The 15,638-nt window shown below is 45.7% G+C and overlaps 1 protein-coding gene across 3 annotated transcripts in view; it reads left to right on the forward strand.

Moving 5' to 3' along the window:
* Positions 1-39: 39 nt before the first annotated feature.
* TOR3A (torsin family 3 member A) overlaps positions 40-15,638 on the forward strand; it is a 37,435-nt gene continuing 21,836 nt past the window's right edge. The window contains exons 1-4 of one of the 3 annotated variants that reach the window (XM_028488601.2): positions 40-70; positions 8,873-8,986; positions 9,567-9,832; positions 11,670-11,848. In XM_028488601.2, coding sequence (XP_028344402.1) covers positions 40-70; positions 8,873-8,986; positions 9,567-9,832; positions 11,670-11,848 — 590 coding nt within the window. Of the gene's footprint in view, positions 71-7,455; positions 7,741-8,872; positions 8,987-9,566; positions 9,833-11,669; positions 11,849-15,638 lie in introns of those variants that run through there. The other 2 variants (XM_024133654.2, XM_024133655.2) reach the window with 2 other exon arrangements.

Here is a 15,638-nt window from a genome sequence, read left to right on the forward strand (position 1 = left end):
AGCTGTACCTGCTGAACCACCTTCTGACTTCCTCGGCGTATGCCCATTCTAGCAGTGGGTGTCACAGTTGGTCAGTATTAATTCTCATGCCAAAGGACAAATTAGAGGTGTGACATTTGAATAGGTTAATGTTGGGGTTGGTTCTGGAGTGTGTGTTTTGAGTCCATCCTTATAATCCTTTCTCCACACTTGTGGATTTTCCGAAAATACTTTGTAATCTCGAGTCCTTTTTAACCAGGACTAGTCAAATTGGGAATTTTACTGCTTCCTAAGGAGTGGCAGCAAGTAACCCAGCATTCTGTTGAGCCAAAGTAGCATGCTCTGTTGGAGGGACTATGTTTTTAAGATAGAATTGGAGGAAGGACAAAAGCAGGAAAGATGTTTGGGCTTTTAGCTGAGTAGGTGGTGCTTTTGATGATTCTTAAAGGCGGGAAGAAGAGAGAGAGACCTACTTGGTAGAACCAGAATCAAGGCGGTGATTGAATTAGTGAAAAACAGGTTCCCCTGTATTTAAGTTCTTAACGTATATAAAAGCAAGCATGACTTGTACTAAGTAAGATTTGCATTCTCATAATTGTGTCCAAATTAATCCAAAAAAGTGTCCCTGGAGAACCTACCGTTACAACCCAAGCACAATTCTGTTATGGAGACTTTTTTTTCCTTTTGCCCAAAGCAGGAAAATCCTTTGCAAATTATCAAAGCAAACTGAAATAACAGCTTGAATAAGAGTTAGGTTGCCTGTCTTCTCTGCCATCCTAATTTCTAAAATGAATTTCCACTTCTGTCTTCAAGGCATTTGGTCATTAAAGCTGCTGTTCCCAAGAGATTGGCGATCCTATTTGTGCCTTTCTTGTGAGAAAAGCCAGCTCGCTCCTACAGATAATATAGTTCAGATCCTGCTGGTGGCTGGACCTATCTTGTGATTTGGGCCATATGGAAGGCTGGAAACAAAGATTTTAAGCCTTCTGAGCCTTAAAATTAAGGTGGTTACCAGGAAGAGCCTTAAGATTTTGATTTATGTCAAACCCTGATTTCATCATTTAATCTTGTTTGGAGTTCTGAACCCACGATGTAGTATTGTCCTTCCGTCTCCTATTAGCACTTTCAAATTTCAAGTTGCTAAAACAGGCTTAGTTCTGTGTTCTGCCAAAGCAATTTGACATATAAGCACTTGCATTAAAATACAGGGCAGAGGAAACTAGGCCTGGTGTGCCCACTCACGTGCCCTCAGAGGTGGGTGCTTCTCTCCTGCATTTTGTCTGGGGACTGTTCTGGTTTTGACTTCTGTGAAGCAGACACTAATATTTAAACAGTGTGGTTGAACAAATTTACTGCCAGCCATTGGAGACCAGTTTTAGGTAACCACCCTTTCAAAAACAGTTTAGAATTTATGCCCCAATTTTCTCAAATTGAAAGATAACTGAGTACCCCATAACTACTTTAAAGTAACATGAAATTAGGACGCTTTTGTAGTTAGTATGTACATTTGGTGATGTACACAGAATGGGCTGAGTTATTTTTAAAACGGTATTGAATTTAAGAAGACAGGTAGTAGCACAAAACACTGAGCTAGTGTTAACAGAAGGAAGCATTAATTCCAATTTTAAACTCATTTATTCTGTGCATCCAGGGAAGTTCACATTTGAGCTTGAGAATACCTTGGATGGTGCTTACCTCAGAGCATCAGGGAGCCAGCTGGAGGGACAGTGGGAAGGAAGTCAACGCTGCTCTCCTTGGTAAATGTTAGCTGAACTAAATTTCTTTCAAACATGTGATACCTGCATACTGCCCCAGTGAAATGAATAAGAGCTGTTCTCAAACTGGGAACTTTATTCATGATGTTGAAGGCAGAAGATTCTGCTAAGGATAAAAGCAGGAGGAAAAGCTGCTTTGCAAAATGCCTCATTCTTTTTTCCAAACATTGCAGAAAATGTATAATCTCATTCTCTTTCCCTATTTTAAAATTCATGATCTTAAAAGGTGTTCAGATGTATCGTGGTTAAAGTTAGAATTATGCTCATAGAGTGGTGTGAACTGATGCTTAGAATATAAATTTATGTTCTAAGTCAGGATCGGATTAAGCTGCAAAAGTACGTTTAGAATCTTGGAAAAAACCAACCATAAGCTTATAGCCCTAAAATTCATAAACACTAAATTCTGTTTCAAAAAAGAGGTAGATTTCTTTTTTTTTAAGTTTTGTAACACTGTCCTCTTGATGGTTTATCTTTTAGAATCGAGGACTATTATAATCAAACAGGTCATTGGAAGGGTTTTTGATCAGTCCTAAGCTGGGCATGCCTAGCTCACATCTAAAGGTAGATGTGGGTACATTTTAATATTATAAAACTAAGAAAATCAGAACTGAGTACCATTTCCTGCCCCCCTTCTTCCACTTCTTAAATATTGGATTGGCCAAAAAGTTCATTCTGGTTTTCCACACCATCTTACAAAAAACCTGAATGAACTTATTGGCCAACCCAATATATTTATTCCATAGTTTGGGCGAATATGGGTATAGAGGTTTCATTCTAGAATTGATATTTAATATGAAGCTGTATTTTGGGTTTTGGGGGTAAATAATTTTCTGTGCTAAACATTAATAGGATCTGATTTACTCAGAGTGTTGCTCAATAATTTATTAATAAGGCATTTCTCCCTATTTGCACTCAGGATTAATATGTCAAATGAAATTTAATAAGGAAATGGGAGAATTCAGGTACATCCTATTATTTTGGGAAAGATGAATCCTATACATGGCAGAAATTCCGTGTCACCTGAAGGCAACATGTTCTTCCAAAGAAATCCATCTTTTCCTTTCCTTTTAAAAAAAAGGCTTTTGGCCTTCCCCTCCCATCCACCATGTTCCTTCACCCTCCCTTCTCCACAGCTTCCATATTCTTGCTTGACCATTACCTGACCACACCTCAAATGATGGTAAACAGCATCTATCAGTGAGCTGTCTTATGTGAGTCGTCTTGTGAGCTTGGGCTTCAGGAAACATGAGTCAAGGTATATGTATATATATAGTCATATATGTATTCTAACAAGAAAAAATGTATTTATTTTGACACAGGGAAACACTGTTGCTGAAGAACCTGAAGCTAGGAAAAGGTTCTCTTAGTCTCTGAGAGTGAATCTAAGTGACATAAAGATACCCATTCAGCAAACACCTCCTGTGCTAGCCAGGGCCGACGCCCGAGGCACATAGACCAGCCTCGTGAGACTGTTGTACAGGGGAAGGCCAGCTTTCCCCCTTTGACGCCTCAAGTCTGGGTTGAAAAGGTGAGGGCTGGATACTCTACTGCCACAGGTTTTTAAGGAACTAAGGTGTTACTCACAAATACAAAATGTCTGTGGGGGAACTGGGAAGTTAATTTATTTGCTTCAAAGAGAGGTGTAGGAACCACTACCCTCTGTTTTGATCTGCCAAGGATTTCCTCTCAGAGCTGTTGCACAAATAGAGGTTGTGCTTGGTAAGATACCGAACAAGACAGATATGCACCTAAATTTCTAATGTGTTCTATGGGTTTCAATTCTGAAAGAAAGAAATTGAATAAAGATTTTAATAAGTACTGATGTACCATCTTTTCCTCATTCTTTCCCCACCTCCCCACCCCGGTTCGGGATACTTCCATTGTTTTCAATTCCGATTTCCTGTTTTGTTAGGGGACAGAAGATTACATCTTCTGCATCCACATAAACTTCCACAGGGATTGTTTCACAGAATCGACGGATGAGACCTTTACACTTCTCACTAGTCTTCAGAAGGCCCATATCAGGTTGTGACTGAACCGAGAATTTCAGTAGATAATTCTTAGGTGCTTTTTGTTTATTTAATAACTTCTTTCTTGCAGCTTCTTTAGAGATAAAGAATTATGAATCCCAAAGAACTTGTCAGCACAGTATCATAGAGGCCTGGAAGAAAAGACCCGCTGCCCTGATTGTAATTCTTAGGATGCCCAGACTTTTAAATTTTGAAATGGAAATGCAGCATCATAAACCTCAACCAGACAACTGAGCAGAGTTCTCAAGATTTTTACTTGATCTGTAGCATTTTTGTTTGTGCCAGTTTTTGTCACTTGCACTTGAATACCAAAGGGAGGCCAAAGCCTAGTTAACAGGTTCCTCGCTGACTCACCTCATACGATCATTTTCCAGGTGAGATTTCAGGCTTCGTTTTCTTCTCAAGCATACCAGAAAGACCAGTATTAAAACCTGAAAAGGCAGCTGGGAGTAGGGAGGGAGAGGTTCTGTTATGGGCTCATTTTACCCACTGTATTTGCCTATAAAAACTTATTTTTAGCAGCCCTCATTTTATAAAATAGACAAGAATGGTCATAACCACTGGTTTAGCATGGGTGAATTCTGTAAGATAAGCCGCTTTATAAATCCGAGGGAATTAGAGAAATGAAGTCACAGTGTGTAAAGTATTGGTCTTCAGTAGACATTTGGGCCTTGTGCTGGAGGGCATCAAGATGATAATGACTGTCCCTTCCTTCAAGGAGCCCATAGTCCTAGCAGAAGAGACTACTTGTGAAGTACCAAATGCCTCAGGAATCGTGTGAATTAGAGTGGAAATAAGGAGCAGGAAAGAATCACAGGAGGTTGAGAGTGAGAGGTAGGCAGACCTACCTTGGGGAAGAAGGGGAGATCAATCCAGGCTTGACATGTGGTGTGTGTAGAACCCCGACTCCAGAAATGCAAAGCCGTATGTGTGGAAGATACAGAGCTTCCTGGGCCTGTACTCTGTTTTCAGTACCTGGGTCACCAGAAATAACCCTTCAGGGGTTTCCTTTGGTTTTCATCAGGTGTGCCCTGCCTCTTGAGAGGAAGTCTCAGTCCACTGTGATGCTTCACTTGCTCTACTTCATAGATGTTAAAGGAGCCATTGGCTTATAGATTAGCTGTGAAACATTCATTTTATCTTTTTCAGAGTTTGCTTTTTACAGCCAAATTTATTTGGAGATAAAGACTTGATTTTTACCCAAAGGTTGTTTTCAAGGCGGATGGTGTTCTGACGGCCTTCAGCGGGGTAGGGAAGTTGTCTAATTGCTAAGCTAGTTCCCATTCAGATGACCTCAATAAAGGTGCTGTGTGCCCATTTTCTCTTTGAAAGACTGTGCTAAAATGCATATTTTGATTGAGTAGGTTTGGGGCCTGAGTTTGCATTTCTAACAAGCTCCAGGGCAATGCCAGCGCCACTGGTCCTTGGGCCATTCATTAGTAGCACTGAGTTTGCTTGCTAAGGAATCAAAGCTACCCGTAGTTTTCACAAAACCCTCTAGATGTCCCCATCATCTATGAGATCTTGCTCCTAGAGTTACAACCAGTAGCTTCCAAGCGCTGAGAATGAAATATTAGCAATTTACTTGAAATAGAGGCTTAGCTAAAAACTGGTGTTTGGATTCATTGTTTCTATGTGGGACTGATCTTGTAAAAAAAAAAAAAAAAATGGCTTACTCTTTCAGGAAAAAGATGTCTTGAAATCAAATTGTCCAAGAACTTCCAAGCTACTTGCTTTATTTACCATGAAATGTGAAATCCAAATAAAAATCCAATCTCAAAAATTATCAGTTAGACGTACATGAAAGTTACCAGTAGAGAATTATTTCCACAGTCTTAAAACATGGATTTTTTTTTTAAAAGAAGCCAGGGTAAATACCAGTAATTTTATCACCATAAATTCACCTGTGAAGTTCACAAGTGTAAATAAAGTCTTCCAAAGCCTCCTGTATAGACCATCCTGTCTCCTCCAAGGTGGGGGCATTTACGATAATAAAGGTTAATGTAGAACTGAATAAGCTCATTAGCCCTCACAGCATGCCTATGAAGTGACCATTTTATTATCCCCATCTTAGAGGTGGGGAAACTGAGGCATAGAACAGTTAAGTAACACCCAAAGTGACATATCAGAAAAGGGGCCATTCAGTTAATCACTATACTAGATTGCCATTCATGCTCAAACAACATCTATTGAATGAGTTAATGTTTTCAATTTCCAAATAAGCATAATGGTGTGTTCCTTGTTAACTGTCCTTCCAAGGGTTTCACGAGCTTGATTGCAGATAACTCAGCACTGGTGTACTAGAGACTGCTCTGGAAGGTTTGAGTTCAGTTCTGACATCACTCTGAATGACTAAAACATACAATATGCATACATAATGTAGCTTTTCAATTTCACTTTCTTGGTATCCTCAGACAGGTGCTTATCTGATATATGCAGCTGTTTGTCTTTTTTTTCTTTCTTCTTTTGTAAATTATCAATATGTATAGTCTTATTGCCATTTTGTTAATTGTTTTGGATTTGTTTTTGTAAGTCTTTTTCTTTCTCTATTGCTGTTTGAATTAAAGGCAGGAGCACATTTGGTGAGCTCTTGAGGAAGGAACAGACCTGGCGTTGAGTGTTACCTAAGAGACTAGAATGAACATATGAATCAATTTGGCTGTGACAGATCTGGTGCTAGGATTCACCTTATTGTATGTACTGAGCCTATGAAGTGAGTCAAGTCCCATGATTTCGAGACAGCAGTTTCTTCCTAGGACAAGACGGCTCTTAGGCCAGTGGCTTCAGTAACTCAGGTGATTTTGAAAAATGCATTAAGCTCTTCCAATATCTAGCGACCTTGTTACCTGCTCAGGTTATGAGAACAGAGTCCCAGGAAAGAGGCTAGTAGGTCTTTTGCCAGTGGTGTCTGAGAAGCTGCTCACAGTCACAAGCATTTGAAAGTTGCAAACTTAAAGCCAAGAAAGTGCACCCAGTACTCGGCCTAACTTGTTTTTAATGGGCTATGATAACATTGATATGAGACCTCGTGATTTTCCCATGGCTCTGGGAGCTTCCAAAACCCAAATATCTCCAGACTGGAGCCCGCCAGCTTCCTCTTGCTTTTGGTGGACTCCAGCTGTGCAAACCTGCTGATTATTTGCTGCTCTGTTTCATTTCCCTTTGTAGAGGAGCCACGCCCAGGGCTGACTGCCCTGGCCAACTCAAGCTCCTGGGTGAGATGGTTGCCCGGCTTCGTCTAACAGGTTGGCAAGAAGTTGATCTGCAAACACGGGACAGGGCACAAGTGGGTGCCCGTGTTAAGTAGGCCTCAGATGGGCCACCAGAGCTGCCCGAAAGTATCTGGGTGATTACTGACAGTGGCCATCTTAAGGCCTGACTTCAACTTCTTCGCAACCACAATCACCCAGAAGAGACTGCTTGCTGCCTGGCAGCGAGTCCCCGGTGGGTGGGCGGCGCCTGCAAGCGGCCCCGGGATGCCCTCCGGGGCACCATCCGGGTTTCGGTTCCCGGCCGGCGTCTGGCTCGCCCTGGGTCACATGGGAGGCGAGCTCTGCCCGCCTGCGGTTCCCGTGGCAACGCCAATCCCCGGCCAATCCGGGCCTCGGAAGTGTCGGCGCTCGCCCGCCCACCGGGGGCTGGAAAGGGCCGTGGAGGACGGGCGGCGGAGAGACCGGCTGCCGACCCGGCCATGCCTCGCGGCCCGCGGAGTCCGCTCTGGCTCCTGCTCCTGCTGCTGCTGCCGCCCCCGAGCACGTCGGGACACGGCGGCCGCGCGAGGCCGAGGGAGGGGGCCGAGGAGGCGGGCTCGGCCGGGTCCTGGCCGGCCTTCCAGGGCCTGCGGGAGCGGCTGAGGGCGGCCGGCGCCCTCTGCAGACGCTACTGGGCTCTCTTCAGCTGCCGCGTGTGGCCCGAGGGATGTAGGCAGGATGAGGAGGCGCCGGCGCGGCCCCTGGGTAAGACCCGCCGGCTCAGGAGGGCGGGAGAGCGCGGGCTGGGTGCGCGAGGCACGATGGAATCCGGGCACGGAGGTCAGAGCCTCGCGCCTGCCCTGGGCAGTTGTGATCGCGGTCACCAGGCGGGCGCCTTAGCCGCCGGCTTTGCTATTCCGCCCAGCCTTTGGGCCAGGCTGAGGGCAGGGAGCCTCTGCGGGACCAGGAAGGCCCGTCACTGCCCTCGTTCCCAGCCCTGGCGCAGCGCCCTTGTGCATACGAGTGGGCCTGGCTGCTCTCCACCACGTCGCCCGTTCTTGACTCCTCCAGACGGCTCACACTTCCTTGCTGTCTGCGAACCTGCCCTGGCATTATTCCAAGGAGCTGCCCTTGCCCACCTTCTTGATGGCTTTAAGGAAAGTACCTGGTTGGATACACCCCCAAGTACCTTCTTCCCCTTTGCTGCTTATGGCGGCGGAGGCTGGGCTATGAGTCACCGGACCTGAGTTCTGATTTATTCTGTCACTGACAAATTGTGAGGCAGGGTTGTCACGTCACCGTCGTGGACCCAGTGATCTCTGAAGCTCCTTGCAGTCGATGTCGTTAATTCTAGGTCCTGTAATAGTCCTGTAATGGTAATGCTGCAGTGGTGCTAGAAACATCTTCCATTTAAATCGAGAGTTCTAAATTCCAGTGAATGGTTTTTGTTTCATTTTTGCTAATGCTGGGCATATTCAAATTGACATTTGATAAAAGAATCGAGACACTTGGGGTTGGCCGTGATCAGATGATTCTGCAATCCAAAGCAAGTAGGAAGAATGATAATCACCAGTTACTGTGTGTCTTCCTCCTAGGCACCAAACTCCTTGCAGGCAGGGCTTGGGTTTCTTACACGTCTGGCACAAATGCTTAAGGCTTATTTGTTGAGTGAACTGAGCTTTTGCTGCAGCTGGAGCTGCATCTATATATAGCAAGGCCATCTACTTCCTCCTAGCCGGAGGTGCCCATTTGTGCCCATTCCCTAGTGCGGCACAAGGCAGGCCCAGGGCAGAGCAGCAGGGAGTGGCTCTGGAGAGAGGACGGGAGAAGGGAGGCAGTGCTCAGCTCGCCCTGCGCCCTGGGCTCCGTCCCTGTCTCACAGCTCCTCCTTTTCCAGGCTGGAGCCTTCCCCTGTTGGGCCAGCAGTACCTGGATATCCTGACCACCTGGTACTGCAGCTTCCAGGACTGTTGTGACAGTGGGGACTGCAGGATCATCAATAACTTCACAGGTTGGACCTTACATGGCCCTGATGCCCAGGAATCTGTGGGGAGGGGAGGCAATTCAGGAAAATGCTAGGATGGAGGGACCCAACTTCAGCCTGCCCACAGCTGGCAGCACACCCTCCCTGTCTCCACCATGGCTCCTGATCGAAACCCTGCGACCTCACGGCTGAGAGGAAGGAAAGCCTTGGAGGAGGGCTTTGCACACACTAGCTGCCTCCAGTAGGTGTTTGCTGAATTGAATTAGAATGAATAAAATGAGGGTGTCTCCATAAAATATTTAGGGGGTCCTGAAACTTCTGGGTGGGAGCAACTTCCTCATCCCGATAGGATTCTGCCAACCCTTCTGGGGTGTCTTCAGGACCTTCAGAAAGGGTGAAGTCAACCTTGATTTCTCAAACTCCTCAGAAAATAGCCCTGAATCTCTTCCGCTGCAAGGTCTGCCCAGTGGCTTCTTGTCCTGAGGCCACCAAACAGGATGGCTCCCACCTCATAGACGTTCAGAGGTGCTCAGTCTCTCGGCTGTCGCCGAGCCTGGTGGGGACGCGCCTGTGGGCACCTCTCAGCATGGCTCTTTCCTGGCCCTAGGCCTAGAGGCGGACCTGCGCGTGCGCCTGCACGGCCAGCACCTGGCCCGGGAGCTGGTCCTGACAGCAGCCAGGGGCTACCTGGAGCTGCCCCGGCCAGACAAGGCCCTGGCTCTGTCGTTCCACGGCTGGTCTGGCACAGGCAAGAACTTCGTGGCGCGGATGCTGGCGGAGAACCTGTACCGGGACGGGCTGAGGAGCGACTGTGTCAAGGTGTTCATCGCCACGTTGCACTTCCCTCACCACAAGTATGTGGACCTGTACCAGGTGAGGCCGGCCGTGCCGGGGAGCTAGGCCAGCGGGGCTGGGCCCGGCTGAGGCTCCGGCAGCTGAGGCGCAAGCCCCTGTGCTGGGAGGGGAGCTGAAGCCAGCCCTGGGTGTGGCGATGGGAGGACTGGGGTGCCGTTGCGAAGGAACCTGTAACCCACAGAGGCATCCACTCCACACAGATGAGGCCCTGAACACGTGGAGGAAAGAGTGATGTCCCAAACGCTATTCGTCCCGAGCTGTCGCCCTCCCAGCCATACAGGAAAGGCCAGACACTGAGCTTAACCAGAGACTTCTTTTTTTTTTTTTTGCGGTACATGGGCCTCTCACTGTCGTGGCCTCTCCCGTTGCAGAGCACAGGCTCCGGACGCGCAGGCTCAGCGGCCATGGCTCACGGGCCCAGCCGCTCCGCGGCACGTGGGATCTTCCCAGACCGGGGCACGAACCCGTGTCCCCTGCATCGGCAGGCGGACTCTCAACCACTGCGCCACCAGGGAAGCCCAACCAGAGACTTCTTGTGTTGATTTTTCTGTCGCGGGAGTAGTGGAAGTGCCTCAGGAAGTGTGGAACAGAGAAAGCAAAAACTTTATCATGATCTCCCCACACGGACACCACCACAGTTAGCATTTTGGTGTACTTCCTTCAGGCCATTCCCCTGCGCTCTTTTATGTCACTGTAATTATATTGGACAGAAAGTTGTATATCCCACTGTTTTTTTTAAACAGGCTTATCGTAAGTGATTTTTCCATGTCTTCCCCAAACTACTCATTATATGTCAACAAGTGGAGGGCAGAAAGTGTCTCCGCTGCTCTGCTATTTGGGGTTTCATTCAGACATGTTAGCCAGACGATGACCAAACCCCATTACAGCATGGCAGAGGTGGCTGTGTCTACCTTTGGCTTTTAGTTCCAATATTTGGAGTGTGTTAACCTGGGAAGATTATGTAAGCCTTTAAGGACAGATTGCCTGACAATCTTTCAGTGCAGCCCGGGAGGGCAGGGGTAGGCTAACGTGTTCTAAGGGAAGGCAGCTGGTCAGCCGGGCCTTCCCAGAAAGAACTGGCTGGCTTTGCAGTAAAACAGCTGTGAATCTCAGCTTCCCCACTGTGAAAATCGACGTGTGCACTCTCTCTCATACCCTGCCCATCCTCTCACACACACTATGGGGAGACGGGGCTGAAGTCAGAATCCAGGAAGGCTAGAGGTGGATGGTGAGTGTGGGCTCTGCTGAAACACCCCACCCTGGGGCAGGAGCTGGCCCTGTTCTCCTGAACCCTGTAGAGCAGCATCTTTTCACTAGAGGGCTTACTCTCCTGCCTGGGGTGGGGAACCCCAGTTTTGAGTTGGCTGGGTCCCAAACAGGTCCTCCCCTGGGTTCTTCCCTGAGAGCCCAGCCTGGTGCCAGCGGGTGCTCTGCTTGTGGGAGTTCAAGACGGCACCTGTGGGCATTCGAGCCTATCTCTGCCTATCACCCCCCTGTGAGAGCCTGAATCCTATCCCTGGGGAGGGTGAGTTAGGGTTAGTTCTGGGACGGAACCTCATCCTTGAAGGGGAGGGAGCATGGCTGGGGCCATTTCCCAAGGGCCCTCTCCCTTTCCCCAGGCTGGCTCCACCTAGTTGGCTTCCAAACCTCAGGGCACAGGAGAATCACCTGGGAAGCTCATTAGAGGCAGATGCCCTAGCTCCACCCCCAGAGGTTTGGATTGGTGGTTCTGCGGTGGAACCCAGCTCCAGGTGATCCATTGCAGGTGCCCTGGGGAAACCAGTGCCTCACCAGGGCCCTCAGGGCTAGAAGGTACCTCCCACTGCACCTCAGCAGCTCCCTGTATTCTGTGCAGGAGCAGCTGGCAGCCCAGATCAGGAAGACGCAGGAGCACTGCCACCAGACCCTGTTCATTTTAGATGAGGCTGAGAAGCTGCACCCAGGACTGCTGGAGGCCCTCAGGCCACACCTGGAACGCCAGGCCCCCGAGAACCCGAGGGCCAAGTCCCTGAAAACCATCTTCCTTTTTCTCAGGTAAGGTCTGGGGAACAAAAGTCAGGAGGACTGGGTGAGGGGAGGAAGAACCCTGTCCAGGCGCTGTGTGTGCCAGGCCTGGGAGCTGTTACTTGGCCTGTAAGCCGGCGGTGGAGGGCTTCCACGCTCTCCTAGGCTGCCCACCCTTTTCCACAAGGGAGACCAACACAAACTCCGTGAGAGAAAACAGCAGCCCAGCTGACTGGGTGGCAGCAGGGGCAGAGAGCCTTAGGTCTCCCTGCTCCTGCCTTGATTCTGCCAAGCACTTCTGAAGTACTCTGACATCCCCTCCCCCAGCACAGGCCAGCTAACTAACTCCCAGGACCAGCCTGGGGAGGACAAGCTGTCCCTCATCTGACCTCCTCCATGGTTCTCTTAGGATAGGGAGGCTCCCCTCAGACTCCCCAGTTAGTACATAGCCTCCTGAGGGAGGGACACTGGGAGTCCCCTCTTAGAAGAACATTAAGTGTTCCTTTTTAATTGAGGTATAATTGACATATTAGTTTCAGGCGGACAACGTGATTAGCTATTTGTTTATATTGTGAGGTGATCACAATAAGTCTAGTTAACATCTGTCACCATACTAGTTACAAAATCTTTTTGTTCTTGTGATGAGAACTTTTAATATGTACTCTCTTAGCAACTTCCAAATATGTACTACAGTATTATTTACTAAAGCCACCATGCTGTACATTACATCCCCATGACTTATTTATTACTTGAAGTTTGTACAGTATTTGTCTTACTTGTCTTTCTCTGTCTGACCTATTTCACTCAGCATAATGCCTTCAAGGTCCATCCATGTTGTTGCAAATAGCAAGATTTCCTTCTTTTTTATGGCTGAATAATATTCCATTATATATATATATATGTGTGTGTGTGTGTGTGTGTGTGTATGTATACATACATACACACACACACACACATTTTTTTCTATATCCATTCATCTGTTGATGGACACAGGTTATTTCTTATCTTGGCTATTGTGAATAATGCTGCAGTGAACATGGGAGTGCAGATATCTTTTCAAGTTAGTGTTTTCATTATCTTTGGATAAATGCCCAGAAGTGGCATTGCTGGATCATATGGTAGTTGTATTTTTAATTTTTTGAGGAACCTCCATACTGTTTTCCATAGTGGTTGCACCAATTTATATTCCCACCAATGATACACAAGGGTTCCCTTTTCTCCACAGCCTTACCAACACTGGTTATTTCTTGTCTATTTGATGATAGCCATTCTAAGAGGTATGAGGTGGTATCTCATACCTGTTATGATTTCTGTAATATCCCCCATGATTAGTGATGTTGAGCACCTTTTGGTCTACCTGTTGGCCACTTGTATGTCTTCTTTGGAAAAATGTCAATTCAGATCTGCCCATTTTTTAATTGGATTTTTTTTTGCTATTGAGTTGTATGAGTTCTTTATATATTTTGGATACTAACCCCTCATCAGATATATGATTTGCAAATATTTTCTCTCATTCAGGAGGTTGCTGTTTTGTTTTATTATTTATTTATTTATTTGGCCACACTGGGTCTTAGCTGTGCCACACAGGATCTTCGTTGCTGCGTGTGGGATCTTTAGGTGTGGCATGCGGGCTCTTTTAGTTGTGGCACGCAGGCTATTAGTTGCAGCATGCGGGATCAAGTTCCCTGACCAGGGATCGAACCTGGGCCCCCTACACTGGGAGCGCAGAGTCTTAACCACTGGACCTCAGTGAAGTCCCTGCCTTTTTGTTTTGTTGATGGTTTCCTTTGCTGTGCAGGAGCTTTTTGGTTTGATGTAGTCCCACTTGTTTATCTTTGATGTTGTTGCCTTAGCTTTTGGTATCAAATCCAAAAAATATTTGCTAAGACCAATGTCAAGTAACTTACCGCCTATGTTTTCTTCTAGGAATTTTATGGTTTCAGGTCTTAAGTTCAAGTCTTTAATCCATTTTTAAAAATTTTTTATTTTCTATTGGAGTATAGTTGATTAACAATGTTGTGTTAGTTTCAGGTGTACAGCAAAGTGATTCAGTTATACATATACATGTATCTATTCTTTTTCAAATTCTTTTCCCTTTAGGTTATTACACAATATTGAGCATAGCACCTTGTGCTATACAATAGGTCCTTGTTGGTTATCTATTTTAAATATAGTAGTGTGTATATATATCAATCCCAAACTCCCAGTTTATCCCTCCCCTCCACCTTTCTCCTTTGGTAACCATAAGTTTATTTTCTAAGTCTGTGAATCTGTTTCTGTTTTGTAATAAGTTCATTTGCATCATTTTTTTTTTTGATTCCACATATAAGTGATATCATATGATATTTGTCTTTCTCTGTCTGACTTACTTCACTTTGTATGATAATCTCCAGGTCCATCCATTATTTCATTCTTTAATGGATGAGTAATATCCCACTGTATATATGTACCACATTTTCTTTATCCATTCCTCTGTTGATGGACATTTAGGTGCATGGGTTTATCTCTGGGCTTTCTATCCCGTTCCATTGATCTATATTTGTTTTTGTGCCAGTACCATACTGTTTTGATGACTGTAGCTTTGTAGTATAGTCTGAAGGCAGGGAGCCTGATTCCTCCAGCTCTGTTATTCTTTCTTAAGATTGCTTTGGCTGTTTGGGGTCTTCTGTGTCTCCATACAAATTATAAAAATTTTTTGTTCTATTTCTGTGAAAAAAATGCCATTGGTACAATAATTTGATAGGGATTGCATTGAATCTGTAGATTGCCATGAGCATAGTCATTTTGACAATATTGATCCTTCTAATATAAGAACATGGTATATCTTTACATCTGTTTGTGTCATCTTTGATTTCTTTATCAGCATCTTACAGTTTTTGGAGTACAGGTCTTTTGGCTCCTTAAGTAGGTTTATTCCTAGGTATCTTATTCTTTTTGATGCAATGGTAAATGGGATTGTTTCTTTAATTTCCCTTTCTGATCTTTTGTTGTTAGTGTATAGAAATGCAACAGATTTCTGTGTATTAATTTTGTATCCTGTCACTTTACCAAATTCATTGATGAGCTCTAGTAGTTTTCTGGTAGCATCTTTAGGATTTTCTGTGTATCGTATCATGTAATCTGCAAACAGTGATGGATTTACTTCTTTTCCAATTTGAATTCCTTTTCTTTTTATATCTTTTTTTTCTCTGATTGCCATGGTTAGGACTTCTAAAACCTATGTTGAATAAAAGTGGCGAAAATGAGAGGGCTTCCCTGGTGGTGCAGTGGTTAAGAATCCGCCTGACAGTGCAGGGGACACGGGGTCGAGCCCTGGTCTGGGAAGATCCCACATGCCGCGGAGCAACTAAGCCCATGTGCCACAACGACTGAGCCCATGTGCCACAGCTACTGAAGCCCATGCACCTAGAGCCCATGCTCCACAACAAGCCACTGCAATGAGAAGACCGCACACTGCAACGAAGAGTAGACCCCGTGTTATCTATTTTATACATATTAGTGTATATATGTCAATCCCAATCTCCCAATTCATCCCACCCCACCACCGCTTTCCCCACTTGGTGTCTGTACGTTTGTTCTCTACTTCTATGTCTCTGTTTCTGCCTTGCACACCGGTTCATCTGTACCATTTTTCTAGATTCCATATATATGCGTTAATATACAATATTTGTTTTTCTCTTTCTGACTTACTTCACTCTCTATGACAGTCTCTAGGTCCATCCACATCTCTATAAATGACCCAATTTCGTTCCTTTTTATGGTTGAGTAATATTCCATTGTATATATGTACCACATCTTCTTTATCCATTCATCTGCCGAT

The sequence above is a fragment of the Physeter macrocephalus genome, chromosome 4, assembly GCF_002837175.3.
Source record: "Physeter macrocephalus isolate SW-GA chromosome 4, ASM283717v5, whole genome shotgun sequence".
Lineage (NCBI taxonomy): Eukaryota > Metazoa > Chordata > Mammalia > Artiodactyla > Physeteridae > Physeter > Physeter macrocephalus.